This window comes from Daldinia childiae (genome assembly GCF_008694065.1).
Source record: "Daldinia childiae strain JS-1345 chromosome Unknown Scaffold37, whole genome shotgun sequence".
NCBI classification, from domain to species: domain Eukaryota; kingdom Fungi; phylum Ascomycota; class Sordariomycetes; order Xylariales; family Hypoxylaceae; genus Daldinia; species Daldinia childiae.
In genome coordinates, this window is record NW_022984678.1 from 1 (window position 1) to 25,837 (window position 25,837).

Sequence of the window (25,837 nt, forward strand, 5' to 3'; positions counted from 1 at the left end):
CCACGTATTTTAATCCACGATTAAAATACGTATTAAACATCATCAATAACAACTTTTACCTATCATATATGATACCTTTTTGTGTTACATGCAACATCCTTGTCTATCCAACAATGCGTATAATACGCATTATATAATTAAATAATTATGTAATTATAATATAAAATTTTTAACTTTTATTTTATTAAATTTTATTTTATAATAATAATATTTATTTTAATTTATAAAATTAATATTTAATTTAAATATATTAAATTTCCGTTTTCCTCCTCCTTCCCTTCCCTCCCCCTTCCCCTCCCTCCCCTTCCTTCCTTTCCTTCCCTTTCCCGTCCCTCCCTTTCCCTCTCTCTTTTCTTCTTCCTCTTCTTTTCCTTTCCTCTTCCTCTCTCGGCTCCCCCCCCCCCTTTTTTTCCTTCTCCCTCTCCTTGCTTCCTTCTGCGGTCTTCTCTCCTCTTCTCCGCTCTTCTCCGTTCCTCTCTTTCTTTTTTCCCTTTTTCTCTCCCCGTCCTGTTCTTCATTCCTCCCGTTCCCTCCCCCTTTTTTTTTTCTTTACTTTTGCTTTTCTTTAAAAAAAGGCCATGTAAGTAATCAGATAAAGGAAATATGCTTATGGATCGATAAAGAAATTCTTAAAGTTATATGCATTTTCCTATGTGGCAGTAAGGTGGACAAAGTTAACCAAACAGGTGGTTTTATATGTACAGTACGTACCTCATCACTTCGGTGCATCTCCATAAATCTAGTTTAAGGTCTTAATCCTTTCGATTCAACCAATCATATCCGATGCTACCAGATTCGATAGAATGATCCCGGGCGACTCTTACCTGCATGTACACAGGTACACAGACCCCTATTAATATCTGAGGGCGATGAAGCGAGAAACGGGGCTGAGCTGAATTGAAATTAGTAAATCGGATTCATGTCCCGCTTCTTTACAGCACAACCTGCACAACGCGACCCCTAAACCATCCGTTATGGGAAGGTATCGGACACAAATCTAGACTATCCCTGACGATCTATCCGAAGCGCAACAAAAATTTGAAAAGTGTGTGTCCGAATATCTGTTCTTCTCAATATGAAGAACGAAGGGACCAATTGGCTTTTGAATTCCCCTTTGAAGCTGTCTACTGTGGCAGTGCCTTAGGGGATAACACAGATTGAGGCCAGGTGCAGAATATAACAGCCTGAGATCTGGACACCGAACACCTCGTACTGGGCCATAATATCTAAGTATTTCCAACGATGGATCTGATACGAGATAACACCACGTATGTTAGCGTTCTATCCGACTTTTACTCTCCCCAGTTTCAGGTGGGCCATGGGACCAGACCCTATCCTATAATAAGATTACCCGTAGAAATAAACCCCCTTATGCTGGTCGACATATAGAGATACCCTTCCCCAGATTCTACAGTGGCTACGTTTATTTCTTTTTGCCTTAAAAAAAAAGGAAATACACGCTCGCCGAATAGAACGATATTCAAAGTCAATCGTTATCCACGATCTAAATCGACTATGAAGTTCACACTGCCATTCGAGCTTGGCATGCTTGCCTCGAGCATATTCGCCTCGAACACCACCACACCGTATCTCCATCCGTCTATATCCTAAGCACGTCGCCGCCAGCAACAATCGCTCTCAGTAAAGCCTTAAACACATTAGGATACAGTCGTTTAGACCTCGAATCAGACATACTGGACCAGACAGCGCTATCAAACACCTACGTCGAAGTAACGTCGAACATGCAGCTCGCAGAGATCGCTCGATCACAACCCGACGCTAAGTTCATATTACCACGAGGTAGTCAACGTATAGGGGAAGAAGATTACGTGCTTTCGGCTCGGAATTTCTTCGCCAAGGAAAAGCGCTCTCGCAAAATTCTAGAGCTGGATGTGCTTGCGCTAAAGGCGAGTTCGCAGGCGGAGAACTGGGTCCAGCTGTGCGACTTCTTAGGCATGGGATACAGCGTGGTGGAACGACTAGGCCTATGGCACTTCCCGAAATAAACGCCACGATCCGAACATGCATAGAAATCATAAGGCTCTAGAAACGATATATTGTAGAGTCGACTATAAACGTCGCTCCAGTATCGGGGCACCCGCATTTAAGATCTAGACGTATTAGCCGTTTAAAAATGGTGAGGGAAATGCGAGGATTATAGGTAGATAAGACGATAGGCGCGAGATCGAGACATCTTGCGACTCTACTACGGGAAGAGGGAAGAGGAAGAAAGAATAGCACTACGCTATCTAGCGTTGATCTAGCAAGTAGCTTATACCGAATGAGCACTCGCCACGGATATTCCAGAACTTTGATCACGGGAAACGCGATTATAGCAGCACATGCTTGCTTAGTAGTATTGGATATACTCACAAGACTAGTTTAGACACTGCGCTATCGAGAGTCGTGGATCTAGCTACGTTTCGATGCTTGGGTGTGATCTTTACGAGCTTATTATTGGTAATGAATAGGTAGTTTAGACGACTATCTAAGCGCCTTCTTATATATGTTTAAATACATCATTAAATATGTTAACTGATATAAATATAACAGTACTGGGTTTACTACGTCATTTGTAGTCGATGTCTTAAAGTTTTCAATGGGGAGTTGGATAGAAGGTACGGACGAGGAAAGTGGGATGGCACTCCTAAATAAAGGTTATTCAGATCCGAGTCTTAGACTTAACCTAGGACTTTACAACTTTACAACTACAACCATAAATTCCAATCGAAATTTTCAAATTACTTTCTCTTCCTACTGGCTATGCATGCTCTACGAATAGAGCTAAATTCAAGGCGTAAGATGGGGCCTGAATTCCACTAACTTTAAATCTGGGCGAACTAAGAATGGTTGATACATTTACTTCTGTAGCTTAGTTTAGCTATTTGCCACTTACATACCGTTATGCGAAGAAAACGAATTGTCTCTTAGGAAAACGGCGAGTTGATTATATTACTGTTGGCAAATTGAGATGAGCACATTTTCAACACTTCAAAGGTGTGTTAAAGGTTTTTTTCCCCTAAATTGGCTATTTTATATTCAGAGAGGACAAACTTAGGTGATTGCTAAATATAAGTTCCGACCATAACCTTTCCCCTGGCCCTAATTCCGAGTAGGGACTTCCAGAATAGCTTCGTGGAACAGGCCTCGGACCTCAGTAAGGCACCATTCACATACCTAGTATGGCTATACAAGGAAGGATATTAAATGTCTAATAATAATATGGCCATATGCGATCTAGGAGACAGCGACGTTCAAGCTTCTAAAGCAGGCATAACTGCTTGTTGTGATCAGTGTATTCTTCATTTGTCGATAGCCATAGTCTCCTTAAGGCAATCATATAGCTCTAGTGACTCACTCTGTATCCTAGATATTGTTCAAACACCCTTGTCTTAAATATGAAGCTTGGGGTGTAGCAGAGGAATAGCTAGAAAGGTTCCGTCCAAATATCGAAATCGCTCTACGTACGTGACGGCCCATATGCGTCTCTAAAACAGTTGGGGATGGATGGATTCTATAGCTACGCGCAGTTGAGAGACCGGTTCGGAGGCGACGGCGGCGAAGGATTACGTAGAATTTGGGATGAGGTACAACGTTGGATAGCAGACCCGAAAAGGTTATTCAGGACATTTTCATTGGCATATTCGCAAGGAGTCGTCATGAAGAGCGATTAGAGATAGTCAGTAATGAGTAGCATTTTAAACGCCTACCTGTATGTATGAATCAATGGTAGTTAATGAGTATATTCTTTCATGTTCAGTCTATAAGTTAACCGCTCTACCATTCTCACTTAGAAACCCTTCTTCACTTTAAGTTTGATGGTTTTCGGGCTGTTATTACTATGACGGCGGGGAAACGGATGTTTTCCGTATAATATCTCTTAGTAAATGCATAAAGAGACCCGATCCAATTAAATGTCAAACATCATACCTCTCTACATGTAAGGATTGTAACCCTTGTACGTATCATTGTATAATGTTCTGATAGACAGTGAGAATATTGATAGAAATCTTTATTTAATAACTTTAATATATGAAAACCTCCCAAGATGCGGCAGAGATGAACTTAACCCAAAAATGTCATCCTCGTCCCGGAGATATCACCACAAGAGCCGGGCCGGATGTACCACATGCAAAATCAAAAAGGTAAAATGCGACGAGAAGCAACCGTGCTCATATTGCGCCAAGAGACAGCTTCCGTGTAGCTTGGTGTCGACGTCGTCACCCGGGAATAATAGACCGGACTCAAATACGCCGGAAGTGATAGTACGATCTTACGAGGAGCCGTCGTTTACCTTTACCGACTTCGGTCTGTATCAACACTTTATCAAGTCCACATCGACCGCGCAGGCCGATGATAGCGCATCGATAGCAGTCTGGCGAGAATTCATCCCCGATCTCGCGACACGGCATCCCTATCTTCTCATGAGATCCTCGCGGTCGCGGCGCTGCACCTCCGATCTGCCACCCCGGAACACGCGAAATATTTAGAGCGCGTAGCTACCGAGCATCAAGCCAGAGCTATCCCCCTATTTCGCGAAGCCCTGGCTGCTAGTTCGGCGGAGACGGCCCTCCCGCTATTTGCTTGCTCGTGTCTATTTATACCGTATCACTTCGCCCGCCGCAAAAGACGCCTTGTCGCTGCTTTTCAACGAGGAGACCGGGTCTCTAGCCGAATGGCTGGTCTTAATCCATGGAACTGCGGCAGTCACCGTGGAGCACGGTCCTACTATTATGAAATCCCCTCTGCGCGTGCTTCTGGGAGATCTATCGACACCTAAAACCCGAAGAGCTGAGCGGCGGACCTACAGACGCGAGACTTCTCGGTTTGAGCGAGGAACTCCCCGTCGCGCCCGAGCATAAGGGAGAATACGCGCAGGTCATGTGTAAGCTTCGTCTGAGTTTCTACCTGTCGGACCAGGCGGACACGGCGCTCAATCGGAAGAATGCGGCTCTTAGGTTCCCGCCTTTTATGAACCAGCAGCGGATCGGAGATGATCTCGCCGCAAGACGTCCGGCGGCGCTTCTCATAATGGCTTTTTGGTGTGTTTTTACTGCACCGGGTGGAGGATAGGTGGTGGCTTAAGGAAAGGGTCAAGCCGCTGCTGGTAAAGATTGAGGAGTTGGTGCCGCTGGAGTATAGATATCTTATAACTTGGCCTATGGAGGAAGTGGGAATTTACACAAAGTCGAATATAGAGGGTTTGGCTGTAAGGTAAGTGATAAGATAGATGGACAATTTGAATATTAAAAGGTATAGAAAGTTTCGATGCAAACGATGGGCAATTGCTCTTGCTGAGAGATACGTATACAGTGTTTACTTGTGTAACTAAGACTGTACTGCTAGTTAAATTTAGCAGCTATTACAACCAAGAAGGGAATGGATCTCACAGTGTGGCAAAATTGATTGTTTTCATGATATCTCATCCTTTGATTCACTCACTCAAGCGTCGTCCCTGCGATTAAACCTTCAATAACATAATCCTAACAACTCCAACCTGTCTAATTTCCAAAGTTCACACTCATATCTCATTGTATAACATCGAATGACTAAGCCTTAATTACTCTTTATTTTTCACAACCCCAAATCCTAGTAATTTGTGAAATCAAAAACTAGGCTTAGCTCAATAAATACATCCACCACCCAACTCAGCTCATCGCTTATAAGAGCGAAGGGTCGCAAACCACTAACCCAGACCAGAGGCGAAGATCTCATCAAGATCCTCCAGCTCCGTCAAAAATGGCCTTACCAAGCCCAGAGACTCAGGCTAAAGTAGCCAGCGAAGGTAACCTACCTATCTAATCTAATCTATCCAACCCAGCTCTCTCATTTTCACCCATCCCATCTCATCTCATCTCACAACCCCCCTTACTAACACGCCCCCAGCCGCCCAAGCCTTCGTAGACCACTTCTACGAAGCCCTCAGCAAGCGCCGCCCCATCAACAACTTCTACGCCTCTACATCCGCGCGCCTGACCGCCGCCGGCGTCAAGCCCGACATCAGCATAAACGGGCTCTTGGTTCCCGACGCGTCCGCGTACGAGGCGTTGCTAGAAACGCAAGGCGGCCCCGTATCCTACGACATCGCGTCCTTCGACGCGCAGCCCGTGAACCCGTGCTTCCGGATCGGCGAGCCGGAACTCGGCGCTGGAGCTGGAGCTGGCCGCGACGCTACTGCCGCCGCCGCCGTGCGCAACGGCGATAGGCTGAGCTTCGCGGTTCAGGTTAGCGGCGTGGTGAGGTATGGGAGGGGGCATGGGGACGGGAAGGTTGGGATGCGACGGGGGCGGGGGCGGCTGTAGGGGGAGGGGGAGGTGTTGGAGGTGGAGGGGGGGTAAGTAATACCGGCAAGGACGACAACGAGCCCCTCGAGAAGCCGTTCAACGAGGCGTTTCTACTAGTGCCGCATTGGGAGGCTTGGGGGAGGAATGCGTCCCGCGGGCTGAGGAAGTGGGTTATCGTTAGCCAGAACTTTCGCGCTCTGTAAGGGGGGAACTGGATGAGGGAGGGAGGGACAGAGGGATGAAGCAAACGCCGCAAACGGAGCGAAGCCGTGGGTTTGCGTTATACCTACCAATGCTTTTGTGTGCTACGGTAGATAAGGCAGCCTCTGCAAGGGCCGTGGGTGGTAGACATGCATCCATCTATCCTAGTGAATGGGACATTACAACAGAGGTCTAAACGAGGCTGGTGCACCGCCAACTACATATCGCTTTACCACCTATGGGTTTTAGCTTAGGAATGTGACCAACTTGTGAGACTACAACTTAAGTAACTATCCAAGAATCATAAGGCAGTTGAAGGAAAGAGAGGAAGAAAAAAAGGCAGCATATATCTCCAAGGAAAATCAGAAGGGAAAGAACTATCATAGGTGTTGAGATTATAGAAGGCGAGGATATGTCAAAAAAAGGGGGATAGATAAACCCAACCCTCTCTCAAAACAAGTCTAGTACCAACAACAACTCTTAAATCTCATAAAATCTCATAAAATCAACGTCTTCATTCATAGATTTAAATGCATCGCAACGGCCCTACCTAAGTAGATACCTTAGATAGTAACTTCAGAATAACTCTACCTATTCTAAGGATATTATTCATCACCCTCACCCCTCCCCTCTCCTCTACTCATCGCCCTCTCCCAATCTTCATGAAGCTTCACCACCCGCCCCCATAGCGAAGCTACAGGTTGGCCATGCTCTCTCTAACGCTGGTCCTCCTTTAGTAGCTTCCGCCTGTACTCCCAGTACCCGCGCCGAATGCGATCCCACTTATCGCCTAGCCGTCTAAGTACCAAGTCCGCTTTTTCCAGCTCCCCTGTCTCTTTGTATATATCTGCTAGCAAGTCTAAGGCATGCGAACTCCGAACCTCCTCTGCTTCCGCATCGCTTAGCTTCGTAACAAACTGCTCTGTAAAATCCCCTACGGTCACCAACTTCCGGCCTCCCTTGACTAGCACCCCGCGGAGGTAATTCCAGGGGCTTTGATTCTGCGGCGCGAGCTCGATCTTCTGCTGGGCGTACTTGATTTCGCGGTCGACGACATCATCCGGTATCTTCGGGTCGTGCTCCGTGGCGTGCGAGTTGGGTGTCGCGTACGCCGGGTCTGAGAATACGACGAAGAAGCGGTGCGACCAGGCTGAGTTGTTCCGTACGTCCTCGTGGATCAGGGTCTCTATGCTCTGCCGCTCGGCGTCGCCCCATATCCCCAGCTTGCGCACTATATACTGCCGGTAGCTCCATACGTGGTAATTCTTCGTATCTAGCCGGAGCATCTTCTCTAGGAACTTCCGCTCGCTGTTAGCTAGGTCGGCTACCTCTGAGGGCACCGTCACGATCGTCGGGTAGTAGTGTTCCATCAGCTGTTGCCGGTGGTTCCAAATCTGGTAGTTCTTGATGTGTGCGAGAGAGACTTCGTTGAGCCAGTCGATTTCGTCTAGGATCGATATGTTTAGAGCCTGTACAATAGAGAACCGGTACAGCCAGACGGTATAGTGTGCCGGGTTTAAGGATATGATGCGCTCGGTTAGTCTGAGGCATCGGGGTGAATACTCTTTCGCTGCCATAACGGCACGGAGGTAGGACATAGCTGGGAAACCATTAGTATCTATAATCCAAGCATATCCTAGCAAAGCCGCGTCCATTTACACATACCCTCAGAATATTCATCCGGATACGCAATAGCGGCAAGCGCTCCCTCGGGCTCGATCTGAGGTATCGGTACGACGTCATCCCAGTCTGGATCCAGCTCGTAGGGATCCATCTTGGCGCCGTATAGGTCGTACTGTAATTTTGACATCTCTTTCCGCCTAGCTATTTCAGCATCTACGTCCTCTTCGGTGCAAGTGTATGTCTTCTCGTTGTCGGGGTTGTTTTCGTCGGCTTTCGCGCGCTTGACCTTAAAAGCTGAGCTTTCGTCTAGAAGCAATAGAAGCTTAACCTTCTTCGCCTCGCGGGCTTCGTACTCCTCAACGGTATAATCGCCGACGTCGCGGCCGTTCTTGTCGCGGCCCCACTGGTGATCGCGCGGCCGGGGTAAGCTGCGTAGAGGAACGTTGGCTTCGTTTAGCTGCTTCCACAGTTCCTTTTGTGCTTTGTTGGAGAGGGTCTTGGCAGCGCCCGGTTTTAGATATTCTTGGTTGAGATAGGCTTGTCGATCAGCTGGGGTCATGCCATGGAGACCAAGCTCTTCGAAGGACTTCTGGTAAGGATTCGTCTCGTAGTACCACTGCCACTCGAGCTCTTTGATGGTCTGGGGTTGTTTCGGAGATTCTTGCTTCGCTGCTAACCGATTTACTTATTAGCAACCATTCTAAAACATACGTATAATAATGATAAATAAATGAGAATAATATACGTTCGGGTGCTTTGGCTTTAGCACCTCCTTTGTTCTTTGGAGGCATGGCTGCGATGTGTTAAATGGGGTTCAGATAAATCAGATAAATACCTTTAAATTGGAGACTCAGAAATGAAGGCTGATGACAACAAAATTCCACTAGTTATAGACCTGCATATAAAGGGATGGAGGGGCAAGTACAAACCACCTTTAAGAACCTACCTCATATACCCAACTTTTTATTTTTTATAAAAGACAGGCGCGTTTGGCCAATGATTAGTCTTATTAATATTTAAACTTAAAATATTGCTCTAGTAAATCCCCTAAGCCTACCTAGTAGGTACTTATCCCTACAATCCTTAGATACCTACATAGGTCCATTTTCCATGTATAAACCGTGACCGAGCTACTCATTCATTAATGTTCCCTTTTATCGATTTCGTTTTATCGATGCTTCTCTATAATTATTATATCAGATATAACCGGAACGAGAGCCCCGAATACACCGTTAGTATACCCGCAGTCCATACTCCTACGATCCACAGAAGCAACTATTTCCCCGAAGCCGCCTCCCATTATTCCATAATCTCATCATTGGCTCTCGACCCTCCAGAATTTCCAGCCTTCCCTCTCAGCTCCGTCTAAACCCCCAGATACACCAACCATCTTCTCCACACCATCATTACCTGGTGCATTCAGGAAACCTTCAAGATCGATTTCCATGCCGCCTTCCTCATCTTCGTCTAGGCCGTTCTTCAACACTGCCGGCCATAACACGCCGACACCATCTCCACCAAGAGTCGTCCTGAATGTTTGGTATCCCTCCATGTCGAGTTTGTGTTCTAGCTTATCCAGCTCTTCTTGAGGGATATCCGGCTTCATTAACGATATCGAACAACCGCCACCGCCCGCACCAGTAAGCTTCGACCATCCGAACCCTTCGTAGTCGACTAGTTCTCGTATTCGTTCGAGGCGAGGATGCGAAACGCCCAAAGACGCAAGTAAACCATGGTTGATTGTCATCAACTCTCCTACGCGCCGTAGACTCTCCGTTTCCTCGTTGTCAAAATATTCCTCCTCTATTAAACTCTCCGCACTTCTGGTGACCTTGTCTATCGCATCCAAAATCGTTCCCACTAGCTCCTGGTGCGTGCCACTTAACTTCGCGACTTTGGCCACTTCGGCAGCCGTAGACTTTGGTGTTTTAGTATTCACTAGGAGTAATGGCAATTCGGGAAAGTCCCATAGCGGTGTCACCGTTGGCGGTTTCTTATAGTCCGTTCGCTGGTACACCACAGCTTTGCCATGTGTAGAAACTGTATTATCAACGCCAGAAGGATTGCCGTGTATGCACATCTCGGCCACGAAAGCCCACCTATTTATCCTTTCCACTTGTAGACGAGCCTCTTCAGGTGGTTGGTCGGGATGCGGACCAGATAGCGTACGAATTTGTAACAGCATAGCAGCAGCTAGACAGACGCCAATCGACGCGCTGCTCCCAACACCAGCCCCAATCGGTATTGTCGAACGAAGGGTATACCTGCAGCTTGGGGACTTTGGCGATCCTAGTGACAGATACAAGTATAGAAACGAGGCGGCGGAGTTTTGGTGTATTTTTCGCTCGGGTTCTGACTTCCCTGGCGAGATGCCTGCAAGATGAGGTTGAATAGCTTTTACGAGATCGGGGTCGAGAGATGTGACAAGATCGTAGTAATACTTTTTCTTAGAAGGCTGTTGAAATATGTCCCATGGTAATTCGTCAATATTCCACGTATGGATAAGGTCGATGTCGGGAAACTGCATGGTTACTGTACGTTTCGATTTGGAGAGATGCGTCACTAGGAGGTAGGAGCGGAGCGAGACGGAGGCAGCGATAGCGGCCTATATATCTTGTGAACTTGTGCGCAAAGAAGTAACTAGGTACTGAGAAAGCAAGTTGTATCATACCTTGCCATAGACTACTGCATGTTCGCCAAAGACGATGACCTTGCCAGGAGCCGAGACCATAAAGGACGGCATCATAGGACTGGAGAGCTTGCGACTCATTCGCTTTTTCTTCTTGTCATTCTCCTCTGACGCAGATCGCCCATTTGTACCGTTCGTACTATTTCCATTGCCGTTTATATGGAGTGTTTCAATCTCCTTATGAAAACCATTGATACCGTTGGACATTTCCGAGGTTGCGCTGTTAGGGATTGTTGGAGTAAAAGTCGTTGTGAAATCGTTTGATTAATAGAATATCTTCCAAGATGCTCCCCCCTAAGCTCTTACGCTATGCGACTACTTTTGCTGCAGAATTCCTTGTGGGACGATAGATACCTTAGGTAGATTAGCTAGCTCCCAGCAGGAACAGAACCCCACGTAAGTTATCTAATAAATATACGCCAGATACCGATGAGTGGCGTAAAAAGTATGAGCGGCACCGGATTGGGATTGCAAGCGTCTAGAGTCAAACGAGCGGAAAAGGAAAAGAAAGATTTAGGTTCGAGTCGTGCGATGTAGGAATGAGATGATACCGGTATCGATAATTAAATAAAAGGAATAGAGGTGTAGGTAGTATTAGTCGTAATCTCGGTAAGGCTCTTCCTAATTATGTTTGGTTATGTCGCATTTTGGTGCTTATTATGCTCCTTATGCTATGTATGTAGGTACCGCAAGGACACAAGGACGCAAGGAAATGCGATCACACTTCTTTCTTTTCAGTAAGCTACATTCACTGCAAGTTGATATAACTGATTTATAGAATTGAAGGAGCTGCAGAGTTGATAAGTAGAGTTGATAAGAATCGGTGTAGGAATCGGAGACGAGATATACTGCGATGTTGGACATCAATGTAAGGTAATCAAAGTGGGCGCAAAGCTGCAGAGCTGGCAAGCAAGGGGGGGAAATTTTCCCACCCCTTTTTATTGCTTAGAGGGCAGAAGGGACGAGCAAAGACAAGCAAGGACGAGTCAAAGTACCTAGTCAAAGCTCCACTATCCCAATTTGATATAGATGTATCCGTGTACCTGACCAGGGTACCGATAGCAACCCAGACGCCGCTGCAATGGGAATCAGTGGGAACCTAGACGTAGCCTTTTTAAGCAGAACCAGTCATAATGAACCAATTAGAACACAACAGGAAGAATTGGCTGCCGGTCTCACTCTTGGCAGAAGGTCCCCAGAAGAAAATATCCCTGTTCGGCCACGCCTTCCGACTCGGACCTTGCCCAACAGGGTATATTACCGACTGATGTACCTATGTATAACTGACAGCATATTGACTTATTGATGATTCTAATCTAAGACAATGACAAGATCTTTTAATAAACTTAAAGTTTGCAACACCAACATTAACCTCGAATTATCTCATCTTCAATCTTCAATCGGATGATATGAGATAACTAACTAACATTTATATTATACTTAGGACCGTTTCCGATAAATCAGTTGCAGGCCTAACGTGACATTCCCTACGAGATTAAGATAATATATTTCAATGGCATGAAGCTGCAAGCCAACCAAGCCTATCCTCACATGGCGTCCTATAAAAGGTAATTTATGCCATAAAGTCACAACATTACAAAGATACCCCCCATCAGAGTCGGAATCGGAGTCAAATTCACTTATAGCCTCCCCTTGATGCTCACAGGTCGACGAATCATCGTTGTCGAGGGATGAGCTACTCCATTCTTCAGCGATCCGTGACTGTGCGTCCATGACGGGAATGATTTCCGGCATAATAGAGTCTGCGTATATTAGTTTCTTGCAGTAGTCTCAAGGGTGAATAAATAGTGAAACACACCATAACTCGAACTTGTTAACTGTCTTTCAAGAACACTCTCTTCAAGGTGGACTTTCTCCGCAGGAAGTGCCATGGTTGAAATAGTAATCCCCGTCAGCGAATCGGGGTGCCATGTGAGCGGTCCTGCTTTCTGTATGATCTGTGCCAGGGCATCTTTCCTAATCGTTTCCAACATTTTATTCATCAGATCTCGCTGCATATTGTAGCCCGGACTTCTAGATCCCTCGGGCAGCGCCGGTACTCCCCAATTCAGATATATCTTCTGATGTGATACCGGTTCCACGGGACTAGACTTGTGATGCCGGAAGTAGAGGTGGCAGCAATAACATGCTGGCTTGCTGCATCCAATGTAGTGATCATTATCAACGTAGCGGAGTTGGTTCGTATAGAAATGTTCTAGAATCTGAACCTCCGCGTGGACGCGCAGTTGTAAGTTTTTATTGTCATATTCTCCGCGGATTCGTCTTGTGATTTGGAACTTATGATCTAGAGATACTAGAGCCTCTGTATATTCCTCCAATTTTGGGTCATTGGCCGGCAACATCCGCTTGAGGATACTGTGAAGCTCGGTAAGAGAGTCCGCCTTGGGTGGTTCGTTAATCGGTGGTGGGTTAACCAAGCAAATCTTGTACACATCGAATAGGTGGCCCAATTCCAGTGAATCTTCGATAACTTTCTTTGGTGCTCGGACATGATTAGCCAATCGCCCTAGACGATGACGTACTGTTGCGAAAAGGGACTCATATTTTCTAGGATCGATGTTTCCATTACCGGAGTAAGTTTTACCCTCCAGTGAACGAAACTCTGGTGTCTTTCGTTGATCATAAACTTGGAAGCAAACGTCAGCTACAGACCTCCCTTTGGCAGGAATGAATTGCTGTAGCCATTTGACTAATTGGGAATCTGCAAGATTTAGTGTAAGTACCCATATAGCTTGATTTAAGCAACTGGGTAAGCAGTTAGAACCAACCTGGTACGGAATTTTCCTTGCTGATATATCCTTCGCACTCATTTATCGCCCTTGATAGCAACTTGACCTCCTTCTTCACCCTCTTCTCAGCAAAATCTACCCATGCGCGGGTGAATTTAACCTCAAAGGGACTCCTTTGCTCTTCTTTAAGCTTAATGATGTGATGTATTTGTTTCAGCAATTCTTTTAACCCACCTAAGTTCCTGATGCCCGCCCGAGCTGTATTTGACGCGATCCAGAATATGTAGCATTCGTCTGTGTCCTCAAGAGCAATGGAAGAAGTCGTATCGCCTCCCTTATCATAGTCGCAAAGGTAAGAAAGGTTACTGAGCAGCCTTCTACGTCCAGATTGACTCTCGTCATGTTGAGGGGCTGAGGTATGTGTTCCTCGTGTCTGTCCGAGGACTCTAGCCAGAATAAGGGGTTCATAGAATCGATGGAGTAATTTCGAGTACGGGTCCATCCCCAGCCTTCCAGGTGCTTTCTTACGCCCCATTCTCACTGGTTTACCAAGAAACCATCATGTTGCCTAAAGATTGGGAGTCGGTATTAAATTATATGAATCGAGGTCTTCTGGTGGCCTCAACTCGAGGCCTCAACTCGAAATCATTGTCCCGCCTATAACTATGTTGTGCGACCATACCTGGATTTCGATTCATCTGGTTGGAGGTCGTGGCACCAACCGGCTACTCAAACGCGTATCCAACGCGGGTTCAATTAGGTCAATATTATGCATGTTCCCTTCCAATCAGTCACTTAAACCCAATCACTTGAAGCGACTCACTTCTTGACCGGGGAAAGCTAACATAGTACAATCTTGGAATTGAGGGGAAGTTGCGCGGGCGGAAGGCTGCGGTTGGAGTTATCATATCTAACAGGTCATTATTACACGACGTTCACTTTTCTAAGATCGGGAGATTTGGCAAGGCTGTATACGTCACTGGCATCAGGACCACGCAGTGTTCCTTATTTTTGTAAATTCTCGGGGGCGTATATATAGCATTTGCTAGCATTTCATAACATCCCAGTAGCTATAAAGATTTCGTGTCAGGGGGAAGAACATTACCAGCTGAAGTTTATCGTTTGTTCGCCATCAACAGATCGCATGCCAATTTTGGGAAGGATACCGAATAACAGGAATTATATATTTTTTCCTATATCAGGCGATCCTCTGGCTCTGTTCCCCCCAAGGAGTACTCTAGACGTCTAAGAGCGCCATAGATGCGCGTTGTATCCACCTAGGTAGGTAGCATATAGCAGATAATAGACGTAGACGTTATCATCATCAACTAGAATTATATATTTCCAAGGTTGAAAAAATGATTTTTAAACCAAAATATATGTGAATAGGGAAATATCATTAGCGAACACATCTTATATCCACCTATATATCAAGCAAATAACGAACGGCCAAGGTCCTATCCGTATCTATCACAAGACGGCCCTGATGCTATGATTCTAAATGAGCTACCTAAAATTCCAGAAATACTACAGAGATATTAACTAACTAGATTATGTATCATACGATTCATAATTGCTAATAAGCAATGGCGATAAATCTACTATAAGTATAATTAAATAGGTACATATGAAAAAAAGAATATGAAAAAAAGAAAAAACCCAATTAAAAAAAATAGGGAGTAGCCATCTAGGGAATCGAACCCCAGGACCTAGCGATCATTCGTAACAATACTGCATAAGTATGCGGTAAGTATATGGTAGTGGTAGTTCTTAGGTAGGGCGGAGAGTTTGAATGATTCGCTAGGCCGTACCAACCTGGCCATTGATCGTTTGTTACAATACTATACTGTTCTTTAGACTTATAAATCTACTTTGGGTCGGCTAAATGTATATATGTTGCCAGGTGTCCTCATGGAAAGTTGACGCAAGCTTCGAGTAAGTTCCGCGCTGTCGTGGCTCTATAACGTATATTGGGCACGGACGATTGTGGTAGTCGGTTCATATAAGTCAACTTAATGGCTTAAGGGGTGTAATTCTTATTAGAGGAACAACACGCTTGCACATAAACTTGAAAATTATACACGTATCTTACATCTCGGAGGCTTTTATGCGTATCTTCACCCAATCTCTAATAGGGGGGAAGGGGGGGTAATCAAAAAGGTGTATGGGTAATTACAACCTACCAAGAAGCTGTCTCGCCCTAAGCTACCCAGTTACTTAGAGAATACATTAAATAAACCTGTATAATGGTGTTGACCGCTATATATGCTCTGTATAACAGGTGTATTATCTGTGACTACTTGATAATAAGTAGGCGCTATAATTTTTTTTTTAATAATTCTTCTATCAAGACATAAAATATAGCAAAGTCTGGCTACCTCTCTATGAGCTACTTTATAATATCATCCATCTATAATATTGAGTCTTTACGCTATAATCGCATTGTTTCCCTTTTTCTTTTTGCCCCCTCCTCACTCATGCCTATTATCCTAAGAGGTACATACTACCTATAGATTTTTCTTTCCGTTTTATGAGAATCTCGTAGAGAATTCAGATTAGTTAAGGTGCCATGTTTTTATGGTATTTCTTATGCTATTGCCGAGGCCCGTATTATGTTGTGTCGTATCATTTAATTCGTGTTTTGGAACTGAGGAACCCCTTTATTTCATGCGGCTCTTCATCCTATCTCGAAAAGTGGTATATTTAGACTCCCTCGACCATTGGAGTGCCTAAAGTGAAATACTCTCCACTATTAGTAGTCTAGTCTTAGATAGGTTGATAGCCACTCATACAAAGACTACGTTATATTTTAACCCCCTACTCGTATCCTTACAAGCATTCCTAATGATGATACTGCTAACCCCATCATCCCTTAGAAGACACCACGGGTTAAAACTTTTCAGGCCATTTCGATTATGATCGTTATGTTAATCTCACCATTGTGAAATTAAGTAGTTTATCGTCGAGTGTACCTAATTCTATCTAAAAAACTACATAATATCCACTAATGGTAAGTGAGCTTTCATACATGTACCTGGATAGACAAGTTTGTCTTGTAGCTCATTGGTTTTATTCAAAGATATAACAAAACGTTTACGGACTGCGGGAAGACGGATTATAGTACGGAAGAAATGAACTTTTGCCATAGGGTTGGAAGAAGACGGGGCTACCTCGCAAGATATATATCTTATTTGACGGATGAGTACATAGAATACGAACTAGCCCTAAATATGCCTGAGACCTCGCATGGCTCTTAGAATATTCACCGACTTATGTGGCGACACGTCCATAGTTAGGTAGGCAGTTCACTTGAGAGTTGTCAGAGTGATGATCGACGATATGACTTTTTAATTTCCTATATTCTATCTGGTCCTCTGGAAGTTATTTTGTAGATCACCTTACTACTTGTGGCCGAAATAGTACATCGCTGCGTCACTGGCCACTTCACATGACCCGAGGGTGAGACCACCCAGGCGATGGCATGGGTTCATTGCCGTTTCTGTCGTCTTCTCAGTAAATCTCACCAACAGATCACCATCACGACCTTTCCCCCGCTTTTGAAAGGCGAATTGTTCCCGCCAAGACAATATTCGGTATGTGGTCGTACATACAGGTCGTTGGGAACGATCCATGGTAGAACTAGACCTATGGCAAAGTTGATTTTCTTTATGGAGCGGATAATTACCTAACGTTATTGCTGCTTTGGTGCCCGATTTGGCCTCACGCCCATTGCTAGGTAGCCATGTAACGTTTGTACCTCCAAGTCCTTGCTCGTAATTTTTCTAGAAGGATAGCATTTCTCGTCGTTAGCAACATATTTTTTTACGACGGCTTCTATTTATGATTATGCTAGTCAAATGACGTCGTATACGAGGTATAGACTATAACATTATTATACTCTTGGCCAGCCGCTTAGGAATTGTTAAAAAGATCAGTTGGTCTATTTTACGAGGCATGAAGGCGCACGGATGTAACCTCCACCAAGACCTGACCATTATAACAACAATATAAATATGTTAGTATACGAGTGGATATATATATGTGGCTGCGGCGCAATGCGTTACTTTTTACCACTCCAACAGGCTGTCACAATGCGAGCCAAGCCTAAACAGCCACGATTTGATTCAGAGCTAAGCTAGGAATACGATACTTTCACATGGCTGAATTTGTTGGCTTTCTGGTTAATAACTAGCAACACAGATAAATGCAAAAAAAGTTGAGGGATGAAAGAAGTTATAATCCTACATGGGAACCAAATCCAACAGACGTGAAGGAGACAAGCTGACAATAGAAAAGATCGTCACTTTCTTCCGTTGTGTATTTGAAGTGGACTATGTAGAGAATTTATTCTGTTAGTCTGCGGCGCGCAAATTGCTATTCTGGGACCAATAAGGAGGCGTTGACTCCTCCCGCTTCCTCCCTGTGTAGATGGAGCAGGCGAAGGAGGTTAGGAGGGTTCAGGAGGGTACCGTATTGATGAAGCGGTAGTACAAATTCAGATAAAATAGTGAAAAGAAGTAAAAAATAGTGAGTCCGGGGTAAACGATGGCACGTTACACTAGGCCAATAGAGTAAGGTATGGGCTGTTCCTTCGGTGCGTTTCAAGCACTCCACCTGCCAGATCGGGATGTTGAAACAAGGTATTTTGGCTCACGTCGGGTCATATACGGGCTGTGGTTGGCTCTATCGTCTAAATGCAGGGACGGCAGGGGCGAAAAAAACTTTAATGTGAACAACGCAACCGCGCATTAAGTGGTCATTAATTCTAGTTGGTGTGACTTGCTAAGTTGCCTGGTTGCTAAAAGCCCTGTAACTTCGACCACTCATAGTTGAAGCTGCACCTACCTTCCTGGATTATACCTGGTGTATACTTGGGTACGTAACTCTATCTTGTCCAATCTAACCAATTTAAGGGGGAAGAAGGGAAGAAGGGAAGAATGTGGCTTTCTCCAAATTCCATGATCTCCCCATTACAACATTAAACCTATTACAATAGTACAAGCTTTACTTCCCATGTGCCTCTTCGTACCGCACCGGCAGGCGAAAAGGAACATGGGTTAGTTTGAAGTTTCGGGCAATTAGGCCTGTCATGAGCAATCTCTATTTACGTCCCGTTGTCGATCATCTATACTTATACCTTATACCGTAAGGTACATTATCGCCGAACGTAGATCAGCCCCATCTTCTACCGACCTTCTAAGAAAGTGCACATATCCCGATTCCCATCTATAAAACAACCCTCCTCCCATCCACCTAGTTTCTCAACTGTAATTTAACATATTCAACTGTATACTGAGGTAGCAAAGGTGATTCACCTGTAAATATCAGGAAAAGGGTTTTTCGAATTATAAACACGCTCGCTTCGACAACTTTCGCTCGCTACTTATCCTAAGGAATAATATACCCAACAAAACCTACCAGTTACTTAATAATGGCACCTCTTCGCGTGCTCGTTCTTCCGGCTCTTGCGGCCGTCGCCGCTGCCATCAACGTAGCTGACTACGTCCCAGCCTGCGGACCCCCGTGTATCACTGAGACCGTCGACAAGCACACCACTTGCGATGAGGGTGACAACACTTGCATCTGCGCCTCCGTCTACACCGTCAAGCGTGACGGTGAGATCTGCCTGCGAAGGGATTGCTCCGCAACCGACTATGGTATGTCTACTTATATATAATATGAAAGAGAATAATGGAAAATTAATACCGAATACAGGCAGTGTCATGAAGGGCATCGACACCTTCTGCGCCGACGTCGCCTCTGGCCCAACTGAGCCCACTACTAGCTCCTCCACCCCTGAGCCTACCCCTGAACCCACCAGCAGCTCTTCTTCCGGCTACCCAACGGCGCCGTCGCCGTCTTCTTCTTCTGAGGAGACTAGCTCCACCGAAGCCCCGAGCTCCAGCTCCAGCTCTAGCGGTGGTTACCCCACAGAGTCTCCTTCTAGCTCCACTGAGGCCCCGAGCTCTAGCTCTAGCGGCGGTTACCCTACCGAGTCTCCCTCCAGCTCGGAGACCGCCGCCCCGCCTTCTTCCTCTTCCCCGGCCCCCCCGGTGTCTTCGGGAACTGGCTACCCTACCGTTCCCACCGGCACTGGTGGCCCTACTACCCCCGTTCCTCCCGGATCCAGCACCCCTGCTCCCACTGGCCCGTCTTCCGGTGGTCAGGTCCCTACTGGACCTTCTTCCGTCCCCGAGGGCTACCCCTCTAGCGCCCCCTCCGGCAGCGCGACCGCTACTCCCGTTGCCCCTGGCGCCGGTGCCCGCGCCGAGGCTCGTCTCGGTGCCAGCGTGGCGGCTCTCGTTATCGCCAGCGGAATCATGTACTTCGCCTTCTAAGCTCCATTTCCTTTATGACCTAGGTCGTGCGAGCTTGTGGTTTCTCGGGAAGAATCATGTGATAGCTTATTAATGCCGTGGCTAGAAAATGGGAATGGGTTTTTATACATACTGTCGGCCGCACCTCCTAGTTGAGGGATGGATCTCTTCGCTTCTGAAAAATTGTAGATAGCCCTTGTGCACATGCGTTTGCGTTAGGCATGTGAGTATATATATTGAATACATATGCATTGTTACAGATTTATTCTACGGACTCGAGTTCTAATAGTAAGATTGTATGACAATGGCCGTAGTACCTGTTACGCTGCCCCGGAAAGCAAAACTCAAGTTCTTAAGTTAGGATCCGTCCTGGCCATCTTTGTTATTCTCCGCGGTGTCAAACACGGTGGTCCACATGCCCAACTGGACGCCTAATCCAAGTCTTGCATTCATTTCTTCTTCCTCGAAGTTAATGATGTCGACGTCTTCTTCGTCGTCTTCCTCTTCTCTCTCGATCTCTCCCCTCTCATTTTTATTTTCTTCCGTCTCTTCAGTCCCTACATCACCTGGCTGGGAGTGCTCAATGCTCCCGATGCTGTCGGCCTGCGACGACTCTGACAGCGTATGAATTTCAGACGCTCCTTCAAGTGGCTCTTGGTCGTGCTTAGAGCGACGGGAAAACATATGCTTAATCCATCTCAGTATTCTGTGATCAACCCCCGGACGCGAACTTAGCATTATGTGATCAACCGCCAAACAACAATTTTGTACTATGTGTTGAAGCCTCATATCCTGATCGGACTGAGTCGCGCCATGGGATGCCTTATTATGCGACACTTGAGGCTCGAAGATGGCTATAAACACAACGAGGCCAGGATGGACAGTGGTACACCACATCTCACGTGAGATAACTTTGTCGTCAAGGCCCCTAAGCTCGTACATGCCTTGTATCAAGGGAGAATTAATAGTATTTATATTGCATACGACCTGTCTAATGAGTCCGTTGATGCCCTAATATAAATAAATAAGTGAGCACTTCTCAACTTGTCTATGGTAGTAATAAGTAGATGACTGGGAGAACATCTTACCTCCCATGTACGACATAGTTCAAACGCAAACTGAAAATAGTTTGCGCCGAACTTGACATGGACTAGCTGGGCGGCAGACAGCGAGAAAAATGCGGTAATATGAGATTGCCTCTGGCCCCGCCCGAGCTGCTGGTCTATTGCCACGCAGGACCTCATGCGATGACTTGAACGGCTCGCTTCTGCTATCACCCGATCTACGCTCTCTCGCTGGGCAGAAGTGAGTGATGCATACTGTTTCAACACGCTACCCTGTTTTGACTTGGTGATGCGTGTTATTTGGTTTATCAGCTCCTGGCGGTTGAAGGGAAGCTTGCGGATGGTACCGGTGTCACTTTCGACAAGGTAGCCCTCGATCTCCTGGCTCTTCCAGTCGTGGACGAGCTTATATCGTTTCCTGAATAAGTTCGATGTCCACAGAAGAGCGCCAAAGATTCCTCGGGATGGTTCGGGCGTATATCTTTCCGTGCCCCCGGGGTATTCTATTGTGTGATCGTGCGGAGTTTCCCTCTCATCATTACTGGCATTTGTTGACCTTGGGCAATCCACTGGCTGACTGGTGTCTGCGTTGGCCGGAGAATCTTGGGCGTCTATTTGGGGATGTGTTTGAGTTTGAGAAGCTGTAGAGTTCGCACCGGGCATTTCCTGGGCTGTAATTCGTGGAAAGGGTTCGGTTTGCTTGGGATAGTCGGTATGATTTTCTGGATCCTTATTGTTTTCAACTACTGAATTACCAGGAAGCCCGACTGGTGCTTTCGGAGTACCGTCGCTATATATATTAGTCTACACGGCAACATGACGTTGGTGGGCTATTTTACATTACATCTGGAGCATGTGTTGGAGGCGTAATCTTTGAATCATTATCGATAATTCCACCAAATGAAGAAGGTTTCTTCCCCTTTCTATCAGCGTCCTCTACGCTAGATAGGGATCTCGTATAGCTATGATCGCTGGTTTTGGCAATGGATTGTCCTCGCCTAGAGCTCGATCTTCGATATGTGACTTTACCTATACTACTCGAGGAAGAAGACTCAGCCGAGGATTTTCTTCTAGTCTTATTCTTTTCACTTCTTCGGGAGATTATCTTGTTGATATATGCTTCCATTTGAGCATGGAGTTTTTCCACCTTGGCATGCAAGGCTAACTCCCTCTCATATGCATCGGGGGATCTGGCTGGGCCCCTGTGTACAGAAAATCAGCAATAGTCAAGACAAGGTTATATGCAATACGAACATCTTTTTGTTCTTTGCAAGCTCCATGAGTCCCAGTCGAAAAAGTAGGCTAAATTTTAACCATCTTAGCTCTTCACGATGCTTTCTAATACGATATTCTCGTAAGGGCCATATGAGCTTCCGCATTCGACTTGGGGCATCTAAGCTGTGTAAATCTAATGCATCAAGGGTTACTTTGCCATTGTCGTCCTTTGGCACGCCGACAGCCTTAGCGATAATATAGATGATGACAGTATAAACTTTCTCGCACTGCGATGCGAGTCGTGCAACGTCTTCCACTCCCGAATCATTCGCAATTGTTTGACCACTCTGATCGGGTTTCATGTAGTCTTCGAGTTGTTTTAGAGCGGACGCTGTTTCACTGACATCTAGAGCAATCTCCCGTAAGCTTTCTTCCGCATCAGCTACAGCCTCGATGTATGTTTGTAGCGTCGTTGCGAACTTAAGGCCAAAAGCGGCAATGCCCACAATAGAGCCGACTGCTCCTAAGGGGTCTCCCATCACTCCGTAGCACTTTATAGACTCAATTTCTCATTGCTGGACTTTAAAGCTAGGTAGATGAGTGAACATAAAGTATGGACCGGAGCATAGTCAGATGGCCAGAGTTTTAAAGGGGGGGGTGGCTGAGATAAATACCACCAAATATCATTAATATGCAGAATCAGCCTACATATCTGCCATTCCAAGTGGCAGTGCAACTCTGCATAGTATGATACGCGAGCACACACGGTACTTGGATATAATTAAATAGAAGAAATATTTCCGTCGGTATCTCATTCCGGACACGTAGTAATGATAGGCGAAAGGCTGTCTGAATTATAAAATCCGAGGATGATATCATGAGTTGCTATCCGGAGAATAGGGGTCCTAGAATGTCAAGATTCCTAATTTTATATAGGAAGCTTCCTATATTAACATCGTTCTTCTCAATAATTAAGGCTTAAGCATGCTTTCTTTAGAAAGTAACGGCCTAACAACGCTATTAAAGATAAAATAATGTTTAAAAACCACTAACCTAGAAGACTGTTGTAGCACTTGCAACCCTTTGAAATTATTACCCATTATTTTTCATAATTTTTAAAAAACGAGAGATGAACAGGTTGGTTTCTATTTAGATTTAGGTTGATAAAGATTTATTGGTTGTTAGAATGGTGCGTTGTCCCCTGTTGTGTTATATGACCATTTTCGTATAGACTGAAGTTGTTTAGACTTGGCAACACGATGGGGAAATAGCTACTTGATAGGCAACTAATAAGAATCGCGATCCATAAAAACATAAAATAACGGTCCACGATGCATTGATTTCTAACTTGAACTTCATATGAAATGAACGTCAACTGACATAATTGCCACTGCGGCATACGAGTTTATTCGTGACAGGAAGTTTTGCACGTATAAACCTGATATATGAAAACCATTGCGACAATGATCACTATAATTGGACTTAACCTAAGGCTTCTTCTAGGTTGATTAAAATCCGGCCTGGAATTACCCACACATAACGGACCCGACTAGGTTAGGTCCTTGATTTGGTAAATGCGGTGTAGGGTAGGTAAGGTAACTCTCTGCAACGCGGCCTAACACTAAGAATACTATATAACCTCGTTTGTCATCAACTTACCTCTTCATCCTTTTACGAGGTAAAAGTCATTTATCAGTTCAATTTTATATCTCATTACCATATCATCAATAAGTCATCATGACGGTCACAGAGTTAGCATGGTTTACAGCTGCCCACGGGCCCGCCGGAGACGACGCCAAGAAGGCCATGAACCAAGCCCTAGTCGTCCTGGATGACTGGTGCGCCCGCAACACCTCGACCTTACCTAAGGACAGAGAAGCCCGTGGTGTAGGTCTCTTCCGGCAAATCGAAGATCCATCTGTCACCCTCCTCACGGCGCACTGGGAATCCGTCTCTCAGCATGGGCTTTGGCTAGCTTCCACCGAGAACAAGACCGTCTATCCTGCTCTCAAGGAGCACTTCACGCTAGAGAAGACGGTTGTTTCTCATCTCGAAAACGCCGAGTTCTTCGACGCATCGGGACCGAACGGCGATATCTCCTTGTTGAAGAGTCCTATCGTTAGCTTAAGTGCTGTGACCGTCCCGGCTGAGAAACGTAAGGCGTTTGAGCAGGCTTGGACTGAGAATAAGCACCTATTGGAGGGATATACACCACTAATTAAGTCCGGGTGGCGCATCGAAAAGGAAGACGAGAACTTAGAGCAGTTTATCCTGTCATGTTCGTGGCCAAGTGTCGAGAAGCATATTGAATTCGCAGGAGGAAAAGACTTCCCTCAGTTCTCAGCAGCACTCTTGTCCCTTGCGCAGGGTACTGACTTGAAGCATTACGAAAGAATCCTGTAGACATGATTAAGCACACAATAAGAAGTTCTCTTTTGCTGTTTGAAAATAATGGCCCTGATCGCGGGATTTTGTGCAATTGTTGTGAATTGTCTACAAGCGTTATCGTGCTCGAGAAACATCAATTCGGAAGGTATCCTTAGACGCCGCCTCATGAAAATACCAGCCCAGCTACAAGAGCATATGCATCACTCCCCATTGGTCCTCGATGACCGCGTTCGTAGACGCCTATCCGTCCATCACCCTGAGACTTCCCCAGTTGCGATTGGTAGTTTTCCTTTCCCCGGACGCGTGGTCAGAACTTATGCTGTGTGCTTGCCCTTCCTGTTCTTCTTAGGAACCTCCTTGATTTGTAGGTCTATGGTTATAATGTTAGTGATTATTCGAAGCTTTAGTTTGCGAGGAGTCAATGCGTACTCGGGGGTAAGCTCTGCTTTAGCTTCTCGGCCTTGTCGGAATCCTTAAGGATTAGGGTGTAAAGGTGCTTGGAGCATCGGACCTTGAACTTGGTCTGCGACGACTTCTTGCTCTTCTTGATCCGGGCGGCTATAAAAAGGGAACTTGTTAGAACTAGCACTAAAACTAAAACAACCATCTTCTATTCATTATCTCGTCACGTACACTTGGCGTCTTCCCGCCGGCAGATCTCGATGAACTAAATAACTCAATTGTTAGCTAAAATTCAATTAAACAGAGTCTTATATTCGTAAATATACCTTCTTGATATCGGCGATTTCCTGAGGCATTTTGACGGTGTGATGGCGGAATCGATGTTGATAGAGGTAGGAATCGAGAAGTTGACTTTTCTGCCGGTGTTGCGAAATTGTGTGGGCGAAATTCCGTGACAGGGTTCTAAGCGATTTCCCAATATTGATAATTGATAATTGATAGTGGGGAGGGTTCTTGTATTAATTGATAAGAGATAAGGTTAGCAGCTATGCGCACGGTCCATATGTACCTAATGAAGGATGAGGCTTTCCACTAATACCGTACGTGGCTGATGACGTGGCGTTAGCTTCCACTATCACAAGCTGAAGACTCATAGATACAGCTATTGGTCCTTCAACGAAAAGAACCATGATCTGAACAGGACAGAGTTGCCTGATTACTGAATTTAGATATTGGTGATTCGGAATACGACCTCCTACTTATTCATTTTATGTATATAAGTTCCATCTGAATTGCCAATCATGCCTACTCTTCTTGATAATGCCATGAAATCCAAGGTATAACCCCAACATCATCTATCAGTCTAGTATTGGTAACTAAGGGTATTAATTCTAACTAACTCGAT

The 25,837-nt window shown here is 45.5% G+C and overlaps 7 protein-coding genes across 7 annotated transcripts; 3 read left to right on the plus strand and 4 right to left on the minus strand.

Annotated features, from left to right (window-relative positions):
- Positions 1 to 5,739: 5,739 nt before the first annotated feature.
- GL218_09540 (putative nuclear transport factor 2 domain-containing protein) lies at positions 5,740 to 6,487 on the plus strand (the record flags this gene model as incomplete). The annotated part of the gene is made up of 3 exons (XM_033586371.1): positions 5,740 to 5,785; positions 5,887 to 6,224; positions 6,353 to 6,487. The coding sequence occupies 3 exons, from the start codon at positions 5,740 to 5,742 to the stop codon at positions 6,485 to 6,487; spliced, it is 519 nt and encodes a 172-aa protein (XP_033435995.1).
- Positions 6,488 to 7,201: 714 nt separating this feature from the next.
- On the minus strand, positions 7,202 to 8,899 carry GL218_09541 (Protein farnesyltransferase/geranylgeranyltransferase type-1 subunit alpha; the record flags this gene model as incomplete). Its single annotated transcript, XM_033586372.1, has 3 exons — positions 7,202 to 8,085; positions 8,151 to 8,780; positions 8,854 to 8,899. The coding sequence occupies 3 exons, from the start codon at positions 8,897 to 8,899 to the stop codon at positions 7,202 to 7,204; spliced, it is 1,560 nt and encodes a 519-aa protein (XP_033435996.1).
- A 524-nt stretch (positions 8,900 to 9,423) lies between these two features.
- Positions 9,424 to 14,082, minus strand: GL218_09542 (Mevalonate kinase; the record flags this gene model as incomplete). Its single annotated transcript, XM_033586373.1, has 5 exons — positions 9,424 to 10,713; positions 10,780 to 11,017; positions 12,404 to 12,560; positions 12,617 to 13,519; positions 13,587 to 14,082. The coding sequence occupies 5 exons, from the start codon at positions 14,080 to 14,082 to the stop codon at positions 9,424 to 9,426; spliced, it is 3,084 nt and encodes a 1,027-aa protein (XP_033435993.1).
- Positions 14,083 to 18,978: 4,896 nt separating this feature from the next.
- On the plus strand, positions 18,979 to 19,885 carry GL218_09543 (uncharacterized protein; the record flags this gene model as incomplete). The annotated part of the gene is made up of 2 exons (XM_033586374.1): positions 18,979 to 19,204; positions 19,263 to 19,885. The coding sequence occupies 2 exons, from the start codon at positions 18,979 to 18,981 to the stop codon at positions 19,883 to 19,885; spliced, it is 849 nt and encodes a 282-aa protein (XP_033435994.1).
- A 2,269-nt stretch (positions 19,886 to 22,154) lies between these two features.
- Positions 22,155 to 22,682, minus strand: GL218_09544 (uncharacterized protein; the record flags this gene model as incomplete). Its single annotated transcript, XM_033586375.1, has 1 exon — positions 22,155 to 22,682. One exon carries the CDS (start codon positions 22,680 to 22,682, stop codon positions 22,155 to 22,157), a length of 528 nt encoding a protein of 175 aa, XP_033435998.1.
- Positions 22,683 to 23,880: 1,198 nt separating this feature from the next.
- GL218_09545 (uncharacterized protein) lies at positions 23,881 to 24,546 on the plus strand (the record flags this gene model as incomplete). The annotated part of the gene is made up of 1 exon (XM_033586376.1): positions 23,881 to 24,546. The coding sequence occupies one exon, from the start codon at positions 23,881 to 23,883 to the stop codon at positions 24,544 to 24,546; it is 666 nt and encodes a 221-aa protein (XP_033435999.1).
- A 299-nt stretch (positions 24,547 to 24,845) lies between these two features.
- Positions 24,846 to 25,289, minus strand: GL218_09546 (60S ribosomal protein L38; the record flags this gene model as incomplete). Its single annotated transcript, XM_033586377.1, has 4 exons — positions 24,846 to 24,901; positions 24,961 to 25,089; positions 25,165 to 25,198; positions 25,260 to 25,289. The coding sequence occupies 4 exons, from the start codon at positions 25,287 to 25,289 to the stop codon at positions 24,846 to 24,848; spliced, it is 249 nt and encodes an 82-aa protein (XP_033435997.1).
- Between the last annotated feature and the right edge of the window lie 548 nt (positions 25,290 to 25,837).